Genomic DNA, 27472 nt, shown 5'->3' with positions numbered 1-27472 from the left:
CTAGGCGCGTGGGCTTCAGTAGTTGTGGCACGCAGTTTCAGTAGTTGTGGCTCACGGGCTCTAGAGCGCAGGCTCAGTAGTTGTGGCGCACTGGCTTAGTTGCTCTGAGGGCATGTGGGATCTTCCCGGACCGGGGCTTGAACCCGTGTCCCCTGCATTGGCAGGGGTATTCTTAACCACAGGGAAGTCCCACTGGCTGAGGTATCTAAGAAAAAATGTAGGTTCCCACTTTGGGGGCATGTGCGCATGCGTGCAGGTAGGGAGGCGGGGCGTTTGCCATGATAGCGTGAAGACCTGTCCTCCAGGTGCAGCCCTAACGGGCTGATGCTGTTAGGAGGAGGAGCAAAGTGGAGTGGGAGAAAGGGGCAGAGGAATCCCACTGGCGTCCTGAGCTCCTGCAGGCCCGCTGTCGGCGCTGCTGCCGGCGGGGAAGGGCCGACCCCTCTCGGAGTGTCCGCGGGCTCCAGGCTCTCTCGTGCGGCCTGGTTAGGCGGGGGATGCGCCGATGGCCGGGCGCTGATGGAGAGGGACGGGAGCCCTGCCCGGCTGGGCTGTGCTGGTGGCTGTGTCCTGCGGTGAGAACCTCCGCTCCCCTGTCTCTTGGGTACTTCATCCCCGGCTGCTTTTCCTTAAACCTGTCGTATATTTGTCCTTCCTTTAAACTTTCCTTAATTGTCCCTTTCCGAGTCAGCCATCTGCTGCTGGATTGGATGGATTTGAGGAGTTGGCGCCCTTCGAGGGGCAGCCACGGGGCATAGGACCCTGGGCAGTGAGAACGGGGGTGGGTGGAGGCCAGAGGCTCCTTGCGGTGGGGTCGGGGGGAGGCACGGAGGCACCCGAGCGTGGAGCATATTGGAGGAGCCAGCAGGGCGCCAGGACGGGTGCGGCGGGAGGAGACTTCTAGGAGACGGGGTTAGAGCGATGCCTTCAGTCCCGGTGGCTGCAGGCCTTGACCTCGAGACATCTCGCCTGGGACCTTCTGTTTAATTCTTTGGAGGGCTTTTATTTACTCTTTTAAACTGAGATAACTGTAGAATCACATGCAGTTGTAAGAAAGAATAGAGAGGGCTCCTTTGTATATTTCCCTTACTGGTAAGATTTTGAAACACTGTAGTATTAGATCACAGCAGCACTGAAACAACCCGCTGATCTTACTCACATATGCCCACTTTTACTTGTACTCATATGAGAAGTTGGAGGGCTCCTGATCGGGGTGGTCGTGTTATCAGTTTCAGCATGAGAATTCTAATGATGCCAGTTTCGTATGCCTCAGAAAAACTCTTGGTTTTATTTTGTAAACATTCATATGACATTAGAACATTGCATGTATATTTTCCCCTTGGCTCTCTTTTCTCTCTTTTCCCAACTCATATGTGTCTAAGATTCAGTGGGACCAGTGAACGCATCCTCTTATCTATAGAAGTGGGTTTTAAACTCAATCTTTCCAAGGAATCACCTGTTATCTCTAGTGAAGTGTAAGCATATTGTGGCTTTGACACGTCTTAGTTCTTCCTGGACAGCAGTGCGGTCAGCTCCAAATGGCACGGATGAGGAGTCTATTGACAGGCGCTCCAGGGACAGCTGGGTCACAGAGGAGCAGTGTGACCTTTGACCCAGCCCTACAGTCTCTATCCAGGCCTCAGTGCACTTATCTGTAAATGTGATATTTCAATTTATCTCTGAGGCACCTTCCAACTATAGTATTCTTTATTTATTGCTTGTATATATATAATATCTATATAATAACAGGGTGATAAAGTCATTTTATATCCTTCTCTCTGAGTCATTCATTGTTTTTTCAAGCTTATTTCCTGCCTTGCCTTCCCTAGATTTCTTCCAAGGATTTTATCTCAGTAAGTGAAATACTGATAAATACCTTTACAAAAAGGGGCAACTTATATTGGAAGGTGGACTTTGCAATCCTGATGCCAGGTTTTTCTCCCCGTGGCATGTGTTAATAACTTGGTCCTTCTCACTGTGAGATGTGTCTTTAGGAAATGTGTAATTGCCCCAAAGATGGGGGAGACGGTCTTCATTTTGCATGAAGAGTAATTATGCTGTTTCCATCGTATGTTCTAATAGAACTTGTGTCACTGCATACGTATTATTTTTAGATTTGGTTAAATACCTTGATGACTGCTGCCTGTCTTATGGAAAAGGTTTCTTCATTGCCTTGAGCGGGTAAATAATTTAAAAATCACTTGAAGAATAAAAGAAGAGAAACATTGGGAAAGTTGATTAGGAGTAGGGGTGCAATGTGTAACCATTAAAAATGTATGTATCTGCCCTTTTAGTATTTGTTCTAATTCATTATTAGATGTTCCATTTTCCCACTTATTTAAAAGGCACCTAATCTAGAGAAGCAAATCAATATTTACAGTGCATTAGTGCCACAGAGAATTTGAGATCTTGTGATGAGGGTTTATTGCTGTTTTATCCACTCTTCAAAGGAAGGCACACATCAAACAGCTGTCCAGGACCCGGTGACATCGCGCCCTCCCCCGTGTGCTTCATCCAGTAGCTTAATTATTGAAGATCCTCATCTTTGAATTTTCTTGTTAATATTTCAGAGGCTATACTTTGAAAATATATATATTAAGTAACTCAGAAGATTATGAGGAGAGAAAGTTTATTATCGTGTTTTGAAAGGCATGGATTTTCCTAAAATGGAGGGTGAGGAATCATAATAATAATGACCAAATTACCTGAAATGAGAAGCTCCCATTATTTCTAATTGCTCTGAAGAACACAAATTACATCAGATTATTAGTAATGCTGAAATAGGCCGTGAGCCCCAGAAATATGGAGCAAATTATAGGCAAAAAGGCCGTATTTGTATTTTCTCTCTCTGAGGCCGAGACAAAATTGCATTCTTTCTGCAATATTATGCTTTATCAGTACAGTGAGAGGTGGGGAGCTTGTCAGATGAATCAGGCAGTTGTGTTTCATGCTTCTTTTTGTTGATAAGACCAGGCGTTTGGAAGAATCTCTTTCCTTAAAATCAAGTTCGGTTCATCCAAAGACCTCACGCCAGTTGTTCTGCACTGTTACCCACAACTCCGTGTATCTTCGTCCTCCTTTGTTGCTTGTAATACTTTCACTTATTTAGAGGCAACTGGTAATTCATGTTGATACTATTTTGAAATGCTTTTCTATTTTTTTCTAGTACATCTTCATAAATTGTTTTAAGTTCTGTTAGGATGAGGTTTGGTGGATGATTACTAGTATAGAAGGGTATCCAATGTGGAATCACACAATTTTTAGCATTAAAAGGATCTTCTGTCCCCATTAGTGCAGCCTCTGGTTTTATAGATGGGGAGACTGAGGTCCAGTGAGGTGAACCAACATGCCAGGATTATGCTTTCAGGCCAGTGGTTCTTAATGTGTGTGGTCTATGGGTCCTTCACATCAATAAGGCCATTTCAGGGAGACTGTTACGCAAAACTCTTTTCATGGTGTTCCAGAAACATTTTGTGTTGTTCACTGGGTTGACAAGTGCACCAGTGGTGCCCAGACGCTGATGGGTAAGAGGCAGGCTCCTTGGCACAAAGTGAGATGGTAGCACCAAATGTATTCTTCACCCAACACACCCGCAGTTTAAGGAAAAAAGCCATTTTATCTACTATTCTTGATGAAGCAGCAAAATGATGACTTTCAAAAAATCCTGACCCTTGAGTACACAATTTAATATTTTGTGTGACAGCATAGGCAGTAGGCATAAAGTACGTGTACATATTGAAGATCAGTGGTTTATTGAGAAAAACTTTCATGTGATAGTTTGAGTTGTAAGCTAAGGTAACCATTTTTAGTGGAACACTATTTTTGTTTGAAAGAAGGCTGGAAAAACTGTGCTTATTCAGACTTTGGTGTCTGGCAGGGTTTCTAGAAAATGGATGAAGTGAGCCTGTCACTACATGGCAAACGACTGACAATATTTGTTGCCAAAGATAACATTCAAGCTTTCTAGTAGAATTAGATTTTGGAAAAACTTATATCCCACTGTGAGCATGACAACTTCCCAGTACTTAATGATTTTTCTGATGGAATTGGTAATGATGTTCACATATGTGACTTTCTGATGTAAAGAAATATATCAACATTCAGAAGATTGGCAAAACCCAATTAATAATATATTCCAAATAGCTAATGTTACAAAATTTGTCACAGGTAAAAGATCCAATTCCAGGTGTAAGACAGACAAATGTTAACAAAGAATGGGAAGTTTACATTCCATACTGTAGCTAACCTTTGAGAAACTAATTTCTCAAGCTTTGGTGTGGTATCAAAGAAGAAGATATACAGTTATCTGAAAAGATTACTAACATTTGATTTCCCCTCCCAGCTAAATATTTGTGGAGCTCGTTTTTTCTTCATATACTAGGTCATATTGCAGCAGGTTGAATGCAGAAGCAGCAGTGAGAACCCAGATGTCTGCTACCCAGCAAAATGTGAAACAGTGCTGCTACCCCACTACATGTGCTTTATTTTGTAAAATTGTTTTCATAAAATTCTGTTGTTTATGTTAACATGTAATAGGTTTATTATTGTTAACTTAAAAATGAATAAATAAATATTAAAAATTTTTTTCAATTTCACTTCTAGTATGGTAAATATCCCTAACTATAACCCACATAAACAAAACCTCTTTGGGGTCCTCAGTAATTTTTAGAGTGTGTGCAAGGGTCCTGAGGTCAGAGTTGAGAAATACCGGTATAGGTGGGTCTCGCTTGGGGCATGCTACACCATCTTATACATCATACTTCCTCTATTGAACCAGTAGAGGTTTTTTTTTTCCTTCTCCTATTTTAGCATTTTTGAAATTGGGACTCCAGTTGTTTCAGTCTGTGTGTATGGCTGATGTAATAGTTCTTTAACTCTCCCAAATCTAATGATGCTATTAGTTAAAATCAGTGTTTGATTTCTAGGTGTAAGTAATTTTACTGTGAAAACAACAAAATTTTTCCCTTTTACAAAATTGAGACTAATGTTTATATCTGCAAGTAGCTAGAAGTGGAGTTTATTTCCCAATGAATGGTTGAATAATAGAATTAATTTTATGATTTGGGTGGTGATGGAGCACTGACCCAGGCGCCTCAAGTTCTGGACAGGAAACTGTCCCTGTGCTCCTCCTGTCACCTCTCCGAGCCTCCGCTTACTCATCTGTGAAGCAAGTTGCGTGTTTCTCCACTGGGACTAATGTTAAAAAACAAAAAAAGATTTAGATCCTTTCAAGTCACTGGTTTCTTAATGTTATTTAATCTGTGTGTGTGTGTATAAACTGGATGAAAATGACATAATTTTCACACAACTATAAAACCAAGAAGAAATTATAAACCAATAAAAATGTAAATTTTCACCATCAGTGTGAGACACTGTGTCTAAATCGTAGGCAGTATGGGCGTGGACACGTGGTGTGTTACAGGGTCTTTATCTTTGGACCCAGTTTTGCTGCCCATGTGCACTCTGATACTCTGTTCTTGCAGCTCAACAATTGCAAGAAAACCTTAACTTCAAGATCATCATGATGCCTCTTGGCGTTCCTTTGTTGAGAACACGTTGTTTACTTTTTAAAATAAGTTCTGTTCTTTTCTCATTCGCCTGGTAATCAGATCTAGGACACCTTCCTGAATTTGACTGTGGCCACCACTGTAACCATGGGGTCTGAAACTGCACGGGGTACTCAGTGAGAGGATGGTGCAAATGAAAGATCCAGACTGTCCTCATATTCATTTCTGTTATCGCTATCACTAAAATGAAAACAAGAAGTGGAATGAATGTGTGAGCAACTCGTAGGAAGGGCTGCCTAGTAGCACGTCTCCTGGGACGTCCTTTACAGTGTGTTTGCTGTAGATGCTGCCTGGGGGCTGTGCCCCAGCATCTCCCCAGAAGGTGCAACCCAAGGGTCTGCAGCCCTGCTGTAACCCCCTGGTCTCGAATCCTCTTTCTTTCCCTGCACCTAGAATTTTGAGAGTTACAGATAGAAAGAGGTAAAGTGCTAATTATTTGTGTCTGTTTCAGACTAACAGATTAACACAGTGATCATGTCCCTTCAGAAGATGATGATCCTAATTATTCATCTAATCTGAATCATGTCTGCAATGTGTTTCTCTTGGGGAAATTTTCAGAAACAAGTTGAGTAAGCTGTTTTATTGTGTCCCAGTGAATTTGGTGAAATGTATAGTCCCTGAATTTATTTGGGGGTTGAAATGGACTTTCATGTGGTTATTTTATTATTGTGGGTACTGCTTTTAGTCATTACCTCTGTACCATTTTTAAAGGCCTTTTGTGAACTAATAGTGCTTCTTTTAGACTTAACACACACACACACACACACACACACACACACACACAGAAATTGAGGTATACAGAATTCCTTAACAACTAAGTAATCAGCGACCCTGTAATTGGAAAGCAACAGAGCCCATATCTAAGGAGCATTATTGTTATTTCCCAGAAGTATTTTATTCTTCTTCCTCACCATTTTATTGCTTTTCTGCTTACATTTTTGATTCTTGAATGTGGGAACAACTTTGTTAATTGGGAGGGAACTTTTTTATGGTAAGAGCATTGTACTATTAACACACATAGTTCCTTAGATGTGTATTTTTGTGAACTTGTTTTGAGAGTGACTGTATAGTTCTTTGTTGTGTTTTATTTTTATTTTTTTGGTGCAAATTATAAGCAGCAAGAGCTGTCACAAGATTTTACACACACTTTCTACACACTGAAAATTGAAAATTATTCTTCCCCTTAATTTTCATGTATGTGTTTCTCTCAGCAAGTTAAGATAACCACCAACAATATTAAATGTTCAGTATATTTTTTTCTCTGGTAGTGTTATTCAGGCTCTTTCTTGGTTATCAAATCCTTTATTGGAAGCAAATGTTAAATGCGATATTATTATGATTCATATGCTTCTGTTTTCTCTGGTTGTTTCTAATTTGCTTTAACATATTGGATTGACAGTGGTTTAAATATAACCTTCAATGTATGTAAATAGTCTATCTTTAGTTTCATGTCCTCAAGGATCTCCGTAGCCACGCCACTGAGCAAATGCATCAATATTCCAAAAACGTTTCTCATGGTAAATGATGAGTTTACTCCTTCACTGCTAAAGCTGCTTTGTTAGAGGCTTTTTATAAATATTTAACTTGTATCCTAGTTTTTGAAAACAGATTACTCTAAGCGTAATATCATCTAAAATTTTTGTCTTATGTTTATTATGCTTTTCACTCTGTTGATGTGTGGGGCTTTTGGTCCTGATTCTCAGTGCTACAGACTCATGTGCCTTTATTCTTCTCTCTGGTTTTGTAGTTCTGTTTCTTTTCTGTAACGGTGATCACATCTGCTAGGATGTTCTCAGTGCCACCATTACAAATTTTAGCCTGGGTTTGTTGTTGATTTTGCTAGAGTAATTGCAAGCACACTGCTCTTTCATTGGAATACAGTTGCTAAAACACCATCTTTTATGTAATTGTGTATGTGAGTATATGGCAGACACTACCTGCGTATTGGTGTACTACTTTTAAGATTTCCGTTTTCTTAAGGATAAGAAACATCTCTGTGCTCTGTACTTTCTGATAATACTTTATTGAACAAACGAAATATTTTATTTAACAGATTTCTTTAATAGCTGAGCCAAACCAATATCAGGATGATGAGAACAGCAGTGGTGATTATTGTCGCTCTCTATCGAGTGCACACCGTGTGTCAGACACTGTCTTACGCACTTTAGCTCATTCAGTCCTCCCGGTACCCTTAGGAGAGAAGTACTGTTTTATTGCCGTTTGTGTAGGAAGGGACCACAGGCAGAGGACAGGGAGGCCACTTGCCCAGAGCCACACAGGTAACCAGTGTGAAGTGCAGATACCAGCCCGGCCTTCTCACTCCAGGTATCCTGGAGGTACCATATTTCTTTTGCAGTGAAGTCTTTAAAGGGACTAAAGGAATTTCTATTTACGAGGCTGGCCCACTGTCACCTTAAAGTGTTATTCTATTCTTTAATCTTTTGATTTAACTACCTTTACCCTAACATGTAGTTTTCAGACGTTAGGTTATCTTTAATAACGCTGTTTTGTGTTGTAGATATGCCTCTTCACGTCCGACGAAGCAGTGACCCAGCCTTAATTGGCCTCTCCACGTCTGTCAGTGATAATAACTTCTCCTCTGAAGAACCTTCACGGAAAAACCCCACACGCTGGTCGACAACCGCTGGCTTCCTCAAACAAAACACCGCCGGCAGCCCTGCAGCCTGTGACAGGAAGGTAACTGCTTCTAGATCGTGTCCTCTTTCTATCAGCGATGGGAGTCAGCCATGGACCAGGCCCTTGCTTCCATGGCTTCCCTGCTACGTCCTCTGTGACCTTCACACCAAAGTTCAGATAACTTCTTCTTTTGTATTGCCCTTGAATTTTCTGATTAGATCCTTGCTGTATATTGCGTATCTATTTATGTATCCATTTTTGGAATGGATAATATGTTCCTATGATGAAGAATGAAACCTTTTAACATGAAGTATGTACGCCTAAGGTCCCTCTCCTAAGACCTAACTTGTCTGCTGATCACCCCATGTCTCTTCCTGGGCAGCCCCATCATGAGCTTTTTGCATGTCCTTACAGGGATCTTTTGCGCATGTATAAGCACATATTCATGTTGGTCCCTGAGGTACATTAAAGAAATCACAGCATGTGAACCATTAAGGATGAAAGTGGGTGCCGTCCATGGTCATTTGCTCTCTCTACTCAGTTGAAACGAAATGGGAGTGTACTGTCTAGTCTTAATAATATTCTCTTCTTTGACCAAATTGAATTTGTCCATGACCTAATTCATTTAGTCTAAATAAATAAGCTTTATTTTAGTCTATTTAGTCTACTTTTTCCAATTTGTGTTAATGCTCCTTGTCATATATTCCTACAGAAGCCGTAGCATCCCATTCTGTTATACCTCTAACCTTTTACCCAATGAGCTTTAAGCTGTGCTTGTCATTTTCACTGCTGAATCCGTAAAATAGATTCTCAGCAAACATCTGTTGAATGAATTAATACACATTTTTCAGTGCAGCCAGTAAATTGAGCACCATACATATCGAGAAGTGTGGAAATATATTAATCACATATTAATAGTAAAAATCAATGTAGTTTGATATTTGCTTGATTTATCCTTTGCATCTGTGTCAAAATACCTGTTTTAAATATTTCTTTTACCTTGGTTTCACATTTCAACCAACTCTTCTTTGTACCAGTTCAAGTAAAGAAAAAAAAAGAAGGGAATATGTAAGTTTAAACTGAGAAGAATCTACCAAGAAAATACAATGTACTATAGTCTGATTTTTTGGATGAGGGGTTTAACTCTTCTGTTATATTTTATTAGATATGTGATGAGCTTCTTCTCATTGAGATTAGCCTGAAAATTTAGAATGCTTTATCATGCAGTAGACTATTCAAAGAATCTGGTTTCTGAATAGGCCTCGTGACCTTTAATTTGTGTTCGGAATAGACCTGATTTCCATGGATATTCACAAATATATAACAAGTCAAGTTGGTAGTTTAAAAAAATTTATTACTTTAAAAAAAGGTTTTCGCTTAGTTGAAGGATAGGGAGTCAGAAGTCACTGAGGTAATCAAAGTTTTCCTTTTAACTCATTCAACATCTTGGCTGTATGAGTCAGCTTCAGTTACAGCAGACAGAATCACAGGAGGTATTTTAAACATAAAAGGACTTAATATTGAGAATTTGCTTTTCAGAAAATTACTGGAAGGGCTAGAAGAGCAGACCATAGGCTGGGCCCCCCGGGCTTTCTGGACAGTGCAGTACAGCGTGTCTAGCTGGCCTGGGGAGGGGGCAGAGGTGCAGGACCTGGCGTCCTGCTGCCTGCATTGGCCCAGTAGACGTTAGCACTGTCTCCACCTGTGCTCACCTTGCCGCCTGTCACCTGTGGAGCTGGGCCTGAACCCAGGAACACCCTAGAAAAAGCCGTCATCTCCATGGCTTGCCACTAATAACAGCCCAAGAAAATCCCCTATTTCACAATTATCATTAAAATCTCAGGCTGTTGAATCCAAATGGGCAGAATGCAGTTTGCTCCAGATCCTTATGTCTAGGGGTGTCTGGGAAACGGACTTTAGCCTTCCAGGCTCTGCAGCCCAGGGAAGCTGCCTGGAGAGGATGGAGATGCTTATGGCCAGTTAACCATGTCCACCTCACTGCCATTCTCTTTCATTTTGTTTTATTTTTTGGCCATGCCACGTGGCATGTGGGATCTTAGTTCCTCAACCAGAGATTGAACCTGCACCCCCTGCAGTGGAAGCATGGAGTCGTAACCACTGGAGAGCCAGGGAAGTCCCTCATTCGTTCTCTTTTAAATAACATGTGTCTATCATTGTAAAAAATTGGGCAACTAGTAGAATAGAACAAAATTACATTATCCATAATTCCAAACTCATCAACAACCAGTACTAAGATATTAGTGAACACACACACACACACGAAGTTGGAGTCATTCTTTGTCTACATATTTGCATCCTGATTATTTCTACATTTTTTTCATCTCACAGGGATTTCCCCTGGTGTTAATTTTATTAGAAAATATTTTTAATGAACGCCAAGTATTCCAGGGTAGAGTATAGCTCTTATTGTTGGACATTTATACTATGTTTTTTCACATTATAAGTATCAGCACTGTAAGACAATCTTGAATATAATTTTGTTTTAAAAATGGTTACTTTACCCAACAAGCTTTTTCCCTATTGGGAGTGGTATTTAATGTAGCCAGATGCCTACACTTTCCCATGGCAGAGGCCTTGATTCACACACATATCTCTAGATGAAATCGAATTCACATACGACACACGTAAAAGGTAATGTGTAATGAATTTGTCTTTTGAATTATCTTTGGCTTTACTTTTCGAATACCTATTTACTAAGTTTCCTAGTCTAGGTTTTTAAGCTGTTTGTATTTTAGTCTGAGCTGTTTTTTTTTTTTTTTTTAGCAGGTATATGTCTGATAAATGCTGTATCATTTTCAGTTATAAAAACGACTTCCAATGTCTTCAATATTAAGAAAGGATGCTTGGAGGAAAGCATACTTGCTTATCAGTATTAAATTTATTTATTTCTGTTGCGTCCATGAGAGCTTACCTATGCTGGGCAATTTCAAGATGTTATAAATTCTTATCAGCATGTAGAGGTTTAGGTTTTCTGTATGAAAACACGGAAATCAATTAGTTAAGGGTTCACGGTCCTGTGATTCATTGATCTCTAATGGTTAAAATAGGTTGGTGTTCCTGTATAACTCATCCGCATACGTAAGTAGCTTCTATTCTTCCGAGTTAAATAAGCAGAACAGTTTTAGTGTAATGTCACCGGTCAGTTAAAATCTCTTATTTCTGAACCCGGCAGTTCCTTTCTCGTGTGTGAGAACACGGCCACGTTGAACTCTCCCTTGTGGTTCAAAACCACAGATGAGAGGTGGAGTCTTCGCAGTTAAAACTGTGATACTGTTTCATCCCGCTGTCAAGTTTAGAGAGCAAAGTTCACAGATTGTGGTGCTACTAAGCCAGGTGAGGGCTCCAAGAGACCAAGGGTGTCACGGGCTTCTGGATTTCTTAAATTCTGTCGTAGTTTTATCTGGCTGTGAGGCATAGAGGGGAAGAGAATCTTGGCTTTTTTTCAAAGTTCTTTGGAACATTGGCTTATTCCTGTTACCCAGCTCTTGGTGGCTGGCTGCCCTTTTCAACTCTTAGAGACCATTTTGCTCACAATTTGTGTGGAAAGTATCTTGCTGGAAGATGTATTTTCATTTGAGATTTTGTGTGTGCATATTAATACTTCATCTTGGGAAAGAGTATTTCAGTCAGTGTGAATTCTCAAGTCGTTTTGCCAGCTCTTTTAGCCATCCTTACTAGGTCCGTGTCCCTGTGAATGAAGAGGCCACCAAATATGTGGATAGGGTTTGATTCATTCCACTGTAATGAGGCACTTAACAGAATCAGTCTGCCATGAGGTTTTAGGAATCAGGTCTGTTCTGTTCATTGGGCAGTGGTTGTAAGCTGTTGTTCCTTCCCGTAAATAATAAGAGGTGTTGTTTTTCTAAGTTATATTGCCCCCCAACTAACATAGGTAGAATTAGCATAAAATCATATTTTGACTAGTTTCCAAGAGAGATTCTTACCTGATCAGGGAAAGGGAGGAAAGTGGTAAGAGAACATATTGCCTTGGCATCATTAGGTTAAAAAATTTTTTCTCCCATTTCTTAAATAGATGTTTAAGAACATCTCTGGATGTTTCTGACCCTCTGGGTTTATTATTTCTGTTTGATTTAGTTGCTTGCCACATTTGATATCTTTCCAATACCCCTGATGCATGCAAACTCTTGGAAGAGGCGCTGTCTTAATTATGTCTTTGTCACCTCTCTTTCCATTACATTCAAAGCAATGTGAGATCTTCCTTCTAACTTTAGAAAATGATTTTTACAAATCTTTCTTGTGGTATATTTTGAGTCCCCAGACAGTTTTTTTTTTTTTTTCCCCCCCCGATAGTAGTATTTCTTGCTCTTTGCATTTTCTAAAGTAATGAAACATAGAAAGAAGCAGATAAGTAATTTGGGGTCTTGATGTTGAGGAGTGTTGACATTTGGTGTATGAGTTTGAGGACTTCTGTGGAGCATAGTATGGCTCTACACAGATGGTAGCTGTTCTTGGTACCAATGGGGAGTCATCCCATCAGTACAGTTTAACTTCCTGCCTTTCCCCCTAATCTGTGTTATACCGAGAGCATTTTCCTTTGTCTTGTAAATATCGATGCTTTGCACAAGGTTCTATTAGGGTAATGATTTTCTGGAGTTGTTTATTAACTTTATTTGGTGATTTTTCTTGTTGCTTAACATATTTATACTTTAGCCTTTTTTTTCTTTTTCTTTTTTTTGCTGTTATAAGTAACCTTTAGAAGTACCCTTCAGAGAATATCCTTATATACCAATTTATGTTGCCATCTCTGATTATTTTCTTAGATTCCTTAAGTAGACTTATTTGACCAAGGAAACAAACATTTTTAAAGCTATTGATAATTGCTTCCCATAAATTCATGAATAATAGAGTGAGAAGTACTTACGATGTATAAAGAGCTCTGTGAGAAGTCCTAGATGGGGTGGGCTGGGGGATGAGGGGTAGGATGCAGAGCACCAAGAAGCAACTGGTACTGTTTCTGAGTTCCAGAACTTACTGCCTTATTGAATGGTTTAATAGTTCCATTTGGCTGTGTATCAGAATTACCTGTGGACTTTTAAAAGATGAAACACACTTATACCAATAGATTCATTTACCCATTTCAGGACGTTTGTGTGTTTTTATTTAAAGCTTCTCTGTTCATTCCGGGGCACAGTCTTTTTTAAAGAACTTGGGCCCAGCGGGAAGCGGAAGGTATCTTTGTCTGTCAAGAGATGGCAAATAGGAATATAATCGTTATTTTGATATGTCTTCATTTGGCTAATTTTTCTATCTTAGAATAGAATCTGAAACATTTAACATATTTGGTTTTGTGACACTTCTTTTCACACTTAGCTCAAATTTTTAAATGAAAAGCTATTAATTTTTTTAAAAAAATATTACAACACCCCATTGAGATATTGGATCCTATCTTATCCATACAAGACTAGAACAGGAAATATTTTTCTAGATAGAAGCTATGATAAAAGCACTGTTTCTGTTTACTGTTACTTAGTGCATCCCCCCTCCCCTCCAATCTTAGTTCAAGTGCATTTGAGTATGTAAGGTCAGGACACTGAATTCCCAGCATTAGGGTCACCAATCAGGCACAAGAAACCTCCAGAAAATGTCTGCTCCCTGTTTTACTGAGAGCGAGAAAACCTTTGCAGTTGATACACAGACAATACAATAGCAATGACATTTGAATCCTGCTCCATGTGGCTCTTTAAAATAGCTGCTTACTGGCTCATTCATTCGTTCGTTTGTTCATTCATTGTAAAATGATATTCTATATATGTTATATATATAACTGAATTACTTTGCTGTACACCTGAAACTAACACAACACTGTAAATCAACTATGCCTCAATTAAAAAAAAAAAGAAATGGATATTTGCTCTCTTTAGAATTTAAAAAAAAAATGAGAACTTTTCTTTTTATGCAGGACCTTTGTAAAAGCTTATAATCTTGATCAAGTAATTAAGTACAGACATTAAAAAATAAATAAAGTGATATTCTAAATTTACCTATTTTTTGCTTTCTCATCCTCTTCTCAAACCTTTGGCTTCTTAGTCTGCTTCTTCTCATTTTTTCTTTCTAATGTGGAAGGTGAGTCATATTGGTAAATTTTTTATTTTTGAATTAGTCCATTTGACCAGCTAGCTATTAAAAAAAAAGTTGTCTATCCTTTGGTTATTTATGGGCCAACCATAGCTGCCAGCTAGTTACAATAACCATCTAAAGCCTCAAAGGATGGGCTAAGAAGTTTTTTAAAACTACGTTTCCTTTGCGAGAGCCCTATAGCTGTGTTTAATTTTCTGGGGTATTTGCTTCAAGGGAAATCCAGCTGAGACCCAGGTCTTAGGCTATCTTGCTACAACATTTGTACTTCCTGTAAAAGGCCTCTAAAACTATAAATTTCACCCTTCTGTTTTGCATATTAAAAGATCTTAATTTGAATGCACTGCATTTTTGTTCAGTAAGTGATGGTTCTACTCATTTTTAAAATAGGCTAACCTCAAGTGCCAAGCTGCCCTAGCCTGAGCTGTTAATAACCGAGACTCATCTATTTCTGTGTCACATTTAGGAATATAATCCCCCTTCACATACTTTAAATATTATAGTTTGTGTTCCAAGTTACGAAATCCTAAGGTGCTATTGAGAAAATGTTTAAGCCTGGGTGTGATATTTTTAGACTTCACAAACCATTCCAGGAATATAAATCCAAAGCAATTTCAGAATCCTCGTTGAGCACCCTCAAAGTTGCATATCATACAGAGGGAAATGAAGATGTTATACCCGTTTTTCTTGATGTGGGAGAGGAGACCAAGAACTGGCACTGATTAAATTATATTGAACAGGGCTTCCCTGGTGGCGCAGTGGTTGGGAATCTGCCTGCTGATGCGGGGGACGCGGGTTCGAGCCCTGGTCCGGGAGGATCCCACGTGCCGCGGAGCGGCTAGGCCCGTGAGCCACAACTGCTGAGCCTGCGCGTCTGGAGCCCGTGCTCCGCAACAGGAGAGGCCGCGACGGTGAGAGGCCCGCGCACCGCGATGAAGAGTGGCCCCCGCTCGCCACAACTAGAGTAGGCCCTTGCGCAGAAACGAAGACCCAACACACCCAAAAATCAATCAATTAATAAATAAATTTATAAAAAAAAAATTATATTGAACAAAAATTCACGTATTCTTTAGACACTTGAAAATATTTTGGCCTCATTTCATCTTTCTAAGTTGGTGTCTATTTTTAATTTTTAATACTTTAGCTTATAAACATACCTACTTCGGGTCACGAAGTCGTGTCCCGTTATTAAAGAGAAGAGCCTAGTGAGGTGCTGGACTGCGGTACCTGGTGTTTGCGTCCCAGCCGCTGGGGCGGCTCTGTTTTAATTTTCATGTGTTCTAGGTGCCATCATGTGCTGGGCTGCCTTTGGGGCAACGGTTTTCACAGGGTGGGGATAGGAATGGGTTCCATCTGTCCCATCTCCACACTGTACTGTTTCTGAGGTTTTGGTATTTTCGTGTAATGATGGCCAAGTTGATCTGAGTACTTGCTGCTTGCTGGCTGCGTTATGTGTTGTATCTCATTTAATCGCCTTCTGAAGTGTAAGTAGTGTGGCCATTCCCAGTTTATTGATGAGGAGGTAGAGCCTGAGAGAGTTTAAATAATTCACCTAAGAATTAAACCAGCTGCTGGAAGATAAAGTTGTGTTACGAATCTCAATTGTCCTGTTTCATGTTCTGTGCTCTTAAGTATGCCACCCACTTTCCAACATACTTACAGACTTTATGTATTGCCCAGTGTTCATTTAGTTGAATATTTTAAACTGTAAAATATTTCATAACAACCTTCTCATTTCTATCACCTCTAAAACTTTCTGTTAAGCAATTAAAATAGGAATATAAGAATAATCAGCATTTATTATTAAAACCAAAATAATTTTTAAAATCTCACCAAGTCTATATTATATCTTCACATCTTAGTCTTGAGTGAAAATATGCTAGCGTCATTAATATCACTACTAATAATCTGATTTTGTTAACTGATCTCCATTTCTTTACCCTTTTTTGGGGGAACTTTTGTCTTTGTTTTTTCCAATCCTTGTGATGGATATTTTTATCATTGTTATTGTGAAATTATATACTCAGGCCTCTTCCTGATATTTTATGTGTGTTGTTCAAAACAGCTTAACAACAACAAAGTAAATAATGATATAATTGGATTTTAATCGAAAGACCAGAATAAATATCCACGAGACTACAGTGATACTAATAAATGATTGAATAAAAAATAAAATGGGGAAAAGCTCCAAATTTCCTTGCAGGAGAATTCCAAATAATATATGTTATACTTCCCTCTCCAGAAGGTGGAGCTTAATTCCCCTCATCTCGAGGATTGGCTGCCCTTAGTAATTTGTTTCCAAAGAATAGAGGATGGAATGAGAAAAACATTAACTCTATAGTGGGGAACTGTGGTGAACTGACCTGAACCCCGTGGTCAAGGTTAGTATCACTAGTGATAATTCATGGTGATGGCATGAGCCCCTGATGTAGTGTAATGAGATGGGACCTCAGTGGAATTTTCCCCAAAACTCTTGACTCCAGTTTAATCATGAGGAACCTTCAGACAAACCAGAATTGAGGGACGTTCTACACAGTACCTGACCACCATTCTTAAAGAACGTCATGGTCGCAAAATACCAGGGAAGACTGAGAAACAGTCTCAGATCAGAGGAGTCTGAGGAGACACGATAACTAGATGCAGTATGGGATCCTGCCGTGAAACAGGGATGTTAGTGGAAAAAACTGATGACTTGCAGATAAGTTTGTAGTTCAGTGAACAGTGTCGTACCGATGTTAATGTCTTCATTTTAACAGATAAACCAAAGTTATGGAAGATGTCAGCATTGGAAGAAGTTGGGTAAAGAGTATGCAGGAGCTCTCTGTACCATCTTTTCTGTAAATCTAACCTTTTTCCAAAACAAGAAGGTTTTAAAAACCCAGCTTTACACGGTAGGTTGTACCACCCACATTTTGTGTGCCGAGAACCGGATGGCAGTTAATGCACCAATAATGAGAATTATGGAACGAGGATTCAGCCACTGGGCTCCATGAGCCTCCTGACACACCTGTTTGTTCCCTGAAATATGTTTTTTGGTTTGAAAATGAGTTCTGTTAAAAGTTCTTCAACTGATTTTGTTAAATATTGGTTTAAGGTTGGCCCCCTTTCCTGCTACAAGCCTGAGTTTGAGAAATGCGTCAGTTTTAGACATGCTGCATCTTCAGGACTGGGAGCTCCCACTTTGTCTTCAGTTTTTATCCTGACAACCTCCTGCATCAGCTGTTTCTTTTTCACTTTATTCAGATTGTTAAGATTTTTTTTAAGGTGTATGTGTGGGGTCAACAGCTATCACTCAGAAATTTCCCAGAATCACATTTTCTAAAATTAGAATTTTCAGTTATAATTTGAGGACCAAAGTAGTTTCCTTGAAAATTAATATTCTTCTCAGAGAACATGCTTTTTCTGCTGATGGGGTTTGGAGAGAAGGACTTAATTCTTTAGAAGTCTGAGCCATTAATTTCTTTATTCTAAATGCTTCTCTTGTGGAGGTGGAGCCTCGTAGATAACTTCTTTTGGTTTTTGGGTTATAACCCAATTATATCATTATTTACTTTGCTGTTGTTAAGCTGTTTTGAGCAATGCACATAAAATATCAAGAAGAGGGCTGAATATATTATTTCTCAATAACAGTAACAACAATAATATCAATTACAAGGATTAGAGAAAACAAAGACAAAAGTTTCCCCCAAAAAAGGGAAAGAAATGGAGATCAATTAACAAAGTCCTTTTTTTAGTAGTGATATTAATGAAGCTAGCATATTTTTACTCAAGCCTAAGATGTTAAGATATAATATAGACTTGGTGAAGTTTTAAAAATGATGCCAGTTTTAATAATTAATAAACTTTATTACTGCTGATTAGTGCTGACTATTCTTAGATTCCTATTTTAATTGCTTAACCGCAAGTTTTAGAGGAGATAAAAATGATCTTCTACATTTTTCAAAAATGTATCTGTGGAAATGGTTTACCTGAGGAGGCCATTTCACAATTAAGGGGAAAACTTTACAGAAACTAAACTGTAGATGATACCCGAGAACTTTTCCCAGGAATGACTCAATTCTGCTTTTCCCAGGAATGACTCAATTCACCCAGTCCATTGAAGTTATGATTGTAAACGCAAAAATGTAAGGAGCTGCTAATATTTACATTGCCACCTTAATTATATATGGTGCCAATTGTAGTAATTTTTTTGGATATATATTGCTTTAAGATTAAGGTAAAAATGTTTTCAAATTTCAGCAATTTCTTTGAATATATATATATATATTGCTTTCAAATTAAGGTAAACTATTTAGATAGGTAAGCATAAAAGATTCATCTTGCACATTTGGATAAGATGTAAGATGGCAGATCTTTTGGAATCAGGCGACTTAAGTGTTTTACCGTCTCTCCCTCACCTCCCCGCATCTGTTCCCTCCCTCTCTTGTGCAGTTCGCTCCTGATGCCAAATGCGATCGTTCTTTACAATTTTAGTTTTGAGATATGAACATTTGGAGTTATGTGTCTTTGAAAGAAAATGAAATGTAGATGGGTATTTTGTACCTTCAAAATAAGAAGCATGTAGCACTTTCTAAAATGTTTGAAAATTGTTTCAGATTCAAATTTGTTTTGTGGAGTCAAGCGAGTGCTGCTCACATTCTTTATTGTTGTTGTGGAAAATGAGCCAGACTCCTCAGTGGGATCTGACTCGAAGCCTTTGTATCCTGTTTTTTGCTCCTACACTTGCCCTTGGTGGAAGGAGTAAGGTCAGAAGCGGTGGTCCCGACCTTGCTGACTGTGGGGTGCAGGTGGCTGTAGAACAACTCAGTGACCGTGTTGGTTTCTGTGAAACTCTGTGAAAGAAATAAAATGGGAGCTGCTGTTTCTGCTGCTTCCCTTTTAGTTCTTTTCCTTAGTTCCTCAGAATACAGATGGAGATAACATCTTTGTAACTTGAAAAAAAATTACACTTTCCTCCCCATCTACCTTCTCCTCACCCCTTATTCATGTTTTCATAGGATAAAGGAGATAATCCCAGTTATATCAGACAAGAGATCATTGTATTTGAAACAATTTTATAAATTTATTTATTTATTTATTTTTTATATTTGGCTGCACTGGGTCTTCGTTGCTGCGCGCGGGCTTTCTCTAGTTGCGGCGAGCGGGGGCTACTATTCCTTGCAGTGCTCGGGCTTCTCATTGCGGTGGCTTCTCTTGTTGCGGAGCACGGGCTCTAGGCACGCGGGCTTCAGTAGTTGCAGCATGCAGGCTCAGTAGTTGTGGCTCGCAGGCTCTAGAGTGCAGGCTTAGTAGTTGTGGTGCATGGGCTTAGTTGCTCCGCGGCATGTGGGATCTTCCCGGATCAGGTCTTGAACCCGTGTCCCCTGCGTTGGCAGGAGGATTCTTAACCACTGCGCCACCAGGGAAGTTCCTAAAACAATTTTAAAACAAACATTTTATGCTTGATTATTCCTAAGACTATGTAGTATTTATCAATGAACCAACCATCTCTAACATAAATAGAAGTTGTGATTCAAGATTGTATAATGGCTTTGCCCTACTTGACAAGCAAGAACTTGGGAGATACTTTCTCATGGGAGGGGGTCATTATATAGGAATGGCTGGATATCAGAAGTTATACCCAGTTATACTCAGGTAAACTGTGCTTCCTGCTTAGATGGAGAATGAAAACTTGGAAATGTCATCACTCAGAAATTGGGCATTGAAGTGGGGAGGTATAACTGTGGGATCTGGTTAGTCATCCTAATCTCCATAGAGCATTTGTCATAACTTCTCTGAGTCCCTGTTTCTTTTTTTAGACAGTGAGAGGTTCAGCTGGATGTTCTCTAGCTTTCTCCTTCCAGCTTTTAAAATTCTGTATCTAAAGTTTTTCATGGCATTCTGAACTGTTGAGGTGGGTTAGGAACAACTGGGGAAATTGGTTCCAATAAGGAGCCTGAATGAGGCTCAGTTTTGCCGATCTTTTTCTTCTTGGATTTCCTGGTCTGCTCCACAGGCATGTCTGGGAGCTTCAGAGACCTTCGTGCTCTGATGGTAACCTCTGGAAACACCATGGCCTTCATAAGTTGGTGTACCTCCATGTGAGATTTGACCAACCCCTTTTATGCCAGATCCTTTATGTTATAGCCTGATGTGTATCTGTTCCAGGGGTTATTTCTCTTACCTGATACCAAGACTGTTAACAAGGTCAGTTGTAAGTTGTGAGGTAAACCTATAATGTCAAGCTTCTGGTTTTGTGAACATATCAACCTGAAGCATTTGCTGTGCAACAGGAAACTTATTTGCAAAATTAATTTTAGTTCTCAAATGTGTTCTTCCATATTGGAGAGTTCCAACATGATATTTTTTTTTTTGGTGTATTTAACATTTTTGAGTGTCCCACTGATCTAAATGTAATTTTATGATCTAGAAGCTATTGAGCATGTATTTATGATACATGCTGGCAAAGACATGAGTTATAGTTCAGAATTTTTAAGGCCAGAATGAGTTTTGAGAACTGTGTACGGTACCTTTAACATTTCAAAGGAAAAAAAAAAACTAATAAAATTTGATGTGCTTGCTAGGAGATTTTACTTCATACATTAATAAAAATATTTGCTTGGCTAAATTAATATTTTTCAACTTTTTTTTTTTTACTAATTTCTGTTCAAAACATAAACGCGGTTGAAAAAGAAAATTAAAATAGTTAAAAATAAATATTTATTACTTATGAAATTTGAGCTAAAGAGGTGCTGTGGTAAATGTTTTGGCATTCAAAATCTTTGGACTTTGACCCTTTTGTTTTTTAATTTTAAACAACTTACAATGTCAGTGTAACCAGTGTCTCTTGTTGCAAATTCCACCACATTTTAGTAGACTATTTATCTATCATTTATAGATATTTATAGATAAATAAATGATAGATATATAGTCTACTATTAGACAGAATTTTGTTTTGACAAAAAAATCTGTAAATGTTCGAACCCTCTTTGTCCTGTCATAGTTCTGCTCAGAAATAGGAACAAATTTTATTTTATTTTATTTTATCATTTGAATTTTATTTTGTTTTTTATACAGCAGGTTCTTATTAGTTATCTATTTTATACACGTTAGTGTATATATGTCCATCCCAGTCTCCCAATTCATCCCACGCCGCCACCGCCCTGCCACTTTCCCCCCTTGGTGTCTGTATGTTTGTAGGAACAGATTTTAAACACACATTCTTTTCTTTATCTCCCCCACCCCTCTCACTAATAATGATTAAGAATGTGGAAGCAGGCAATTATCAAAAACGAAAGTAAGATGTATACATACAGGTACCAGTACTCATGCTCATTTAGGGACAGGAATTACCGCTAATATGGAAATGATTGTTTGACCTCTGATCAACAACGTTAGGCATTGCATGCAGGATATTGGTCACCATGTATTTCGAATAATGCTTTTTAGTTCATTACACTTGAAAATAGCCATGTGCCTAAGATAAGTGATGATAATTACTGTGTTTGGAATAAAATCCTGTGTTTCCTTACTTTGAGAAATGCCTTAATAGGTATGCAATTGGTTTAAACTGATAGGGACTGCCAAACTTTCTGACTTCATTTACAAGTTGGCTGTTGAACCTGTGTTTGTGTGTGTGTGTGTGTGTGTGTGTGTGTGTCAATTTATTTATTTATCTCCCCCCCCACCCCGCCCCATTTTTATTTATATCTAGAGGGTGGTTTGAAGGTCAGAAAAGTACATTGACAACAATCCTATTTACAGACCATTTTACGGTTGTTATCTTTAAGCTTTAGCCTTGGCATTGCTTCCAAGGTCATACTCTGGTATAGCTGTCAGGAGGCACAAAAGACAAACTCTGGCCCAGGAGCAGGAATGGGGCTGCCACGCTGAATTGACAATATGACTACTGAAGATTTTAGCAAGCTTCCTGCAATTAAAAAAAAAAAAAATTGTCCTAAGCCATAATAATTACTCATTTCACTTCAGCCTCATAATTTCAGGTTAGACATCCTGAAAATAGTTTCCTTTGTTTTTTGTCTGTCTTTTCTTGTGGAAATGATAAAGCGGAAGATTGAATTCTCTTTGACCACAATTGCAGAGTTGAAAAATATTGTAAATTAAAAACCTTAAAACCACATAGGAATATTGGAAACCGTGGGATGCATAGAGGGTGCAAAACTGAAATCTACACGCGTTGGGTATTTGGTGTTTCAAAATATGGCACAATTCCTAGTGATTTTTTAAAAGATGTTTGGAATTTTTGCATTGAGATAAAGTGGAAATATAGTTGGGTTTCCTCTGCTAACACAAAAATATCCATTACTCCTATGATGTTTATGAAATACTCCTGTATTTCTGCAGTAGGGACGTAGGTTTGCCGGGAAATCTGACCATCAGCTCAATAGCTGTTTCTGAGAGATAAAGCCTTGGAGCTGCAGCTTAGTACGCCAGGAATAAGCCTCTATCCCAAGGCATTGAGTGGTTCTGTGTTATTTCTTTTTATTGGCTCAGGGAGGGGGCAGAAAGGACAGTCACTTTCCCTACCCTGGAAGAGATTTACTCCATAACCAGGCTATTGCTACCCGGGAGCAGCAAATTAATATGCATTTCTCAGCCTGGGTGGCTTTTTGACACCTGATGATATGGCAGTACATTTAGATGATAAGGAAAATGCCTGCTCACAGCAGGAACATCTGTTTTTTTTTCTGGCAAGAGGGAAAGTTTTCCACCTTTCCCAAAAAGCTTGAGTGGATATTTGGGCCAGTCTCTTAAGTGGAGGATTAAAGTTATAATTTTAAAAAAAGGAGAGTAATTCATTATGATATTTTTCTTATATAATCTTTTAGATGTAAAATAGTGGCTTTAATGATTTTTTTATTGTTAGCAAATTCAGTAATTTTTAGGGTTTTCTATATTGGTCCTACTACTGGATTTTTATAAGTCTAAAGAAAAAGATTTCTTTCTTTCTTTTTAAAGTTTGCCAATATACAGAATGGAGACATTAATTTGATCATAGAACAAAATAGATTTAAAATCCCATTCTCCAATTTATTATAAATTCAACTCTAACTTGTGAAAATATCAATGATGAAAATATTTGTTGGTTTATTTTTTTCTTCAAGTTATGAAATAGTTCTGCAAATACATTTAACAAACATTTTGACTTTCTTTGTAGTTGACTATAGTTTGGTCCATGAAAAATGTAGTCTTGCATAGACATAGTTAAAAGTACCGTAATTTTAAAATCATTTACACTGGAAAAAGTATTTTCAAATTGAAAGTACAGTGCATTGTATCCATTGCAGTTGAAAATAGTGACTATCCAGGCATATATTGTAGAAAATACATTGTATGTTATTAGGTTTGTGGATGTGCTCACATCACAGATACTAATCACAGCTTTATAGGACTATACTCTGTGTGTGCACTTGATCCAAACTTCAGACAGGATTTTGAGGACAGACATTGCTGAAATCCGAGTAGCACCTGCATGATGCTGTCGACAAAAATAACGGATATGTTGCATAATGATTAATAATATATTTTAGAAATTCTTCACTTACCTGGTGATGACTGAGGTGACTGTAACTGAACTTTTCGTACATCATAAATCAATTAATATATGCATTTATTATTGACTTTACCATATCAACATTGAATTAGAATTTTTTTTTTGTTATGGGGGTATGTTTTATTTTTCTTACCAATTAAATACTCAACGTTGATTCTACGAATATAAAATTGTAGAATTTTTCAGATGGAGTTCAGAAGGACAGATCTTTTGATTTTTTTTTTTAGCCCTATCTGCCTTAATATGATTACTTTGTGGTGGCCTGCTGCATGAATTACATGTCATAATTGACATAGAGAAATGCCACACTACTTTTTAGATGCAACTGGAAATAATCAAATTTTTCCACAGACACTGTATACTGTAGGTGTGACATTAGATTGAAATAGGCATCTAACAATGGTATACATCTTTCAGTATAAATTTAAAAGTACAGTCATTGTATTTCAGTGAAAGTGCATTTCCACTGAAGTTTGTCGTGATACCTGATTAAAGCATGTCCTTATTGATTTGATTTTTTAAACAACGGTTCGAAATGTTCCTTTAAAATTCTGGGATTTTGAAACCTTGTGAAAGTAGGAAACATAGTAAGTATTCCAGAAAAAGCCGTCCACGTAGGTGCAGGCCACTGAGCTAACTGCTAGAGTTTAAAGGTGACTGGTGATCTTCTGCCTAGGTGTCACTGTGATCATGGAAACAGCAATCTTTAAAATTAACTAAATTATAAGTTAGAACTATAATTAGGAGTAAAATCGGAATTTAGTAGTTCAGAAAGCACGACATTATTAGTTCTTTTGAGAGTCAGGAAATGCTTCTTAGAGAAGGCAGCTTGGGAACTGGGCCTTGAAGAGCGGTGAGTATTTTCACAGAAGAAATGTTGCTGGGAGTCTGGGCTGAGGAAAATCCTGTTGGAGGTGAGGAGGCCGTGACACCACGGGTCCCCGGATCTGCCTCATGCTTGTTCCAGGTGTGACGTGACCTAACGGGCATTTTAGGAGAATCCTCTGTGGAACGTTGTTGGAGAGGATAAGGTTTGAGCCAGCCTCCAACTAGAAGGCTGCTGTAGTGGTTCAGAAGAGAGGCACGTTGATCCTGAACGAGGGTTATGGCCAAAGGGTAAGATCTTGGCCATGAGCTTTGGATTAACGAGACTGTGGAGATTAGGTACATACCTTTGGGACATCCTGTTGGAAATTTAGATCATGAATTCAGAGAAGCAGTTTAGTGTTGGTGACCTGTGCGTAGAAGTTGTCAGGGAGGAGGGTTTGCAATTGTACATTTTTGAGCTTGTTCAGGGAGACGGTAGTAAGTGGTCCATAGTAAGAGCCCTCAGGGGCCATTTAAGGGAAGATGAATAATGATGGAGATACCAAAGGAATCCAAAGGAAGTACCAGCAGCTTTTTGGATTCTAGACATCAGGAAAAGAGAGTTTTGTGGCATGTGGTCTCTTTACTTTAAAGATATATTTTTCCCTTTGCAAGTGGTATTTTGTCACTATGCATACATCCGGTTCATTATCAACTTTTCACCTAATGGTTTTAGCATCCACTGATTATCTTTGCCTGAATGAATGATTTCATTAGGAGTTGAAAACGGTGATTTTTCTAATACTATTAATTGTTCTACTTCCATACTCGGCATTTTCCTGACAAGACAAGCTTTCCCCATTGACTGGCACTGTTGGTTTCTCTGAAATACAGTTCCTGCTAAAAAGGCAGGATCGATTTTTAATGCTTTCTGTTTGATTATTCATTGTCCAAGTAAAGAGTTGGTATAATAATCACCTCTAATGGTGGGAAAAGGATAGAAAAAGCAGGTCCCTAGCCAATGGTAGGACCCTGCACGATCCTTAACGTAGAAATTGTGCTTGTGTTTCTCCACACTTCCAATCCTTTCTCTCTTCGTGGACGTTTAAGGTTCTGTCATTAATAAGTTTATCTGCCCCTTATGATTTATTTGAATTTCTGGTCAGTAAGTTTAGGGACAACCACGTGAAACAGATAGTTTCGCTTTGTTCTGAAGTTACTATGCTCAAGTTTTAAGGAAGGGCTCTTAGTATTTTGAGATACAGTGAACTTTAATTTCTTCATTTGCTTCATTCTTTTCTTTCGACTTTGTCTATGTCCTCTGCTTATTTTACCATTTCCACATTCCTCTAAGCAGGGTCAGTACCTCATCCTCGGGTGTGGAACAGCAGCCTAATCTTACCAGTATCTTCCTTTTACTTGTGGTTATGCCCCATCACAGCTTGCTTTCTTTTTTTTTTTTTTTTTAATAACTTTATTTATTTTTGGCTGTGTTGGGTCTTCGTTGCTGCGCGCGGGCTTTCTCTAGTTGCGGCGAGCAGGGGCTACTCTTCGTTGCGGTGCGTGGGCTTCTCATTGTGGTGGCTTCTCTTGTCACGGAGCATGGGCTCTAGGAGCGTGGGCCTCAGTAGTTGTGGCACGCGGGCTCAGTAGTTGTGGCTCGCAGGCTCTAGAGCACAGGCTCAGTAGTTGTGGCACACGGGCTTAGTTGCTTCGCGACGTGTGGGATCTTCCCGGACCAGGGCTCGAACCTGTGTCGCCTGCATTGGCAGATGGATTCTTAACCACTGTGCCACCAGAGAAGCCCCTATCACAGCTTTCTTGAGCCATAGTGACCAAAAAGGTACAGAGTTTTACTAGTAAAAAGTACTTGCTGCTAATGGTTAATTCTCCTATCGAGTTTTTAAAGTTTATTTTCTATAGTTTGATTTTTAAAAAATTACAAAGTTTCATGCCAAAACTATACTGGTAAATCTTTATAGGTTAAAAAAATTTCTTTTTCATATATCACAGCATTGGCATAGGTCCAGGACAGTCAATTCATTTTTAAGTTTTATTCTCTGATGAAACAGAAAACAGTATCCCGGTCTATTGCTAAGGTCTATACAATGCAAATCTATTATATTACACTTTTTTGTTTCTGTGTGTGTGCTGACTGCTCATGTGGTTTAAGTAATAAAGGATAAGGATCAATCATGTATATGATGATATTTACAACCACGCTACCCTTAGCAAAGTTTTTAAGGAAAATATTTGGGTACTTAAAGTGGGGCACTGATGTAAGTGGGTTAAAGTGAGGTTAACATTTTAAATTTATTCTTGTAGGAGATATTTGGATTTAGTTATTGAACTAAAATGTTCGACTTTCCTACCTTATCCTAGCCTTCTCATTTCTTTTCAGAGCATTGAAATTAAGTTTTGCAGCTCTAAAGCCAAAGCAAGTTGTTATAAATTATTATTTGAAAGAGATACTTTGGTTGCTCTGGGGTGTATTAAATAAATATTTATCAGTTGACTAGGTTTTTATGTAAAGACATCACTCGTCATAAGCATGTCGGGGTGAACAATTATATGTCTATTATGTACCATGTATTGGGATAGACTAATTTTTTTCTCTACTTGATATATGAATTAATGTTTACAGCTAGCTTGTGAAGGAGGCAACAGAAGAACCTAGAGTCTTCAATCTCTTGCCCAAAGTCACAAAACTACGAGGATCTAAATAAAGAGCAAATTCATTCGTCTTCCCTGTTTTAAACATTTTTGGTGAATTATAGAAAATATCTCACAA

The 27472-nt window shown here is 38.6% G+C and overlaps 1 protein-coding gene across 16 annotated transcripts in view; it reads left to right on the top strand.

Annotated features, from left to right (window-relative positions):
• PARD3 (par-3 family cell polarity regulator) overlaps window positions 1-27472 on the top strand; it is a 635042-nt gene that overhangs the window by 277048 nt on the left and 330522 nt on the right. For all 16 annotated transcript variants that reach the window (XM_057542617.1, XM_057542614.1, XM_057542615.1 and 13 more), the window contains exon 4: window positions 8086-8264. In XM_057542617.1, coding sequence (XP_057398600.1) covers window positions 8086-8264 — 179 coding nt within the window. The remainder of the gene's footprint in view (window positions 1-8085; window positions 8265-27472) is intronic.

Source organism: Balaenoptera acutorostrata, chromosome 3 (assembly GCF_949987535.1).
Source record: "Balaenoptera acutorostrata chromosome 3, mBalAcu1.1, whole genome shotgun sequence".
Classification (NCBI taxonomy): domain Eukaryota; kingdom Metazoa; phylum Chordata; class Mammalia; order Artiodactyla; family Balaenopteridae; genus Balaenoptera; species Balaenoptera acutorostrata.
This window is presented reverse-complemented; position numbering and strand designations above follow the sequence as displayed.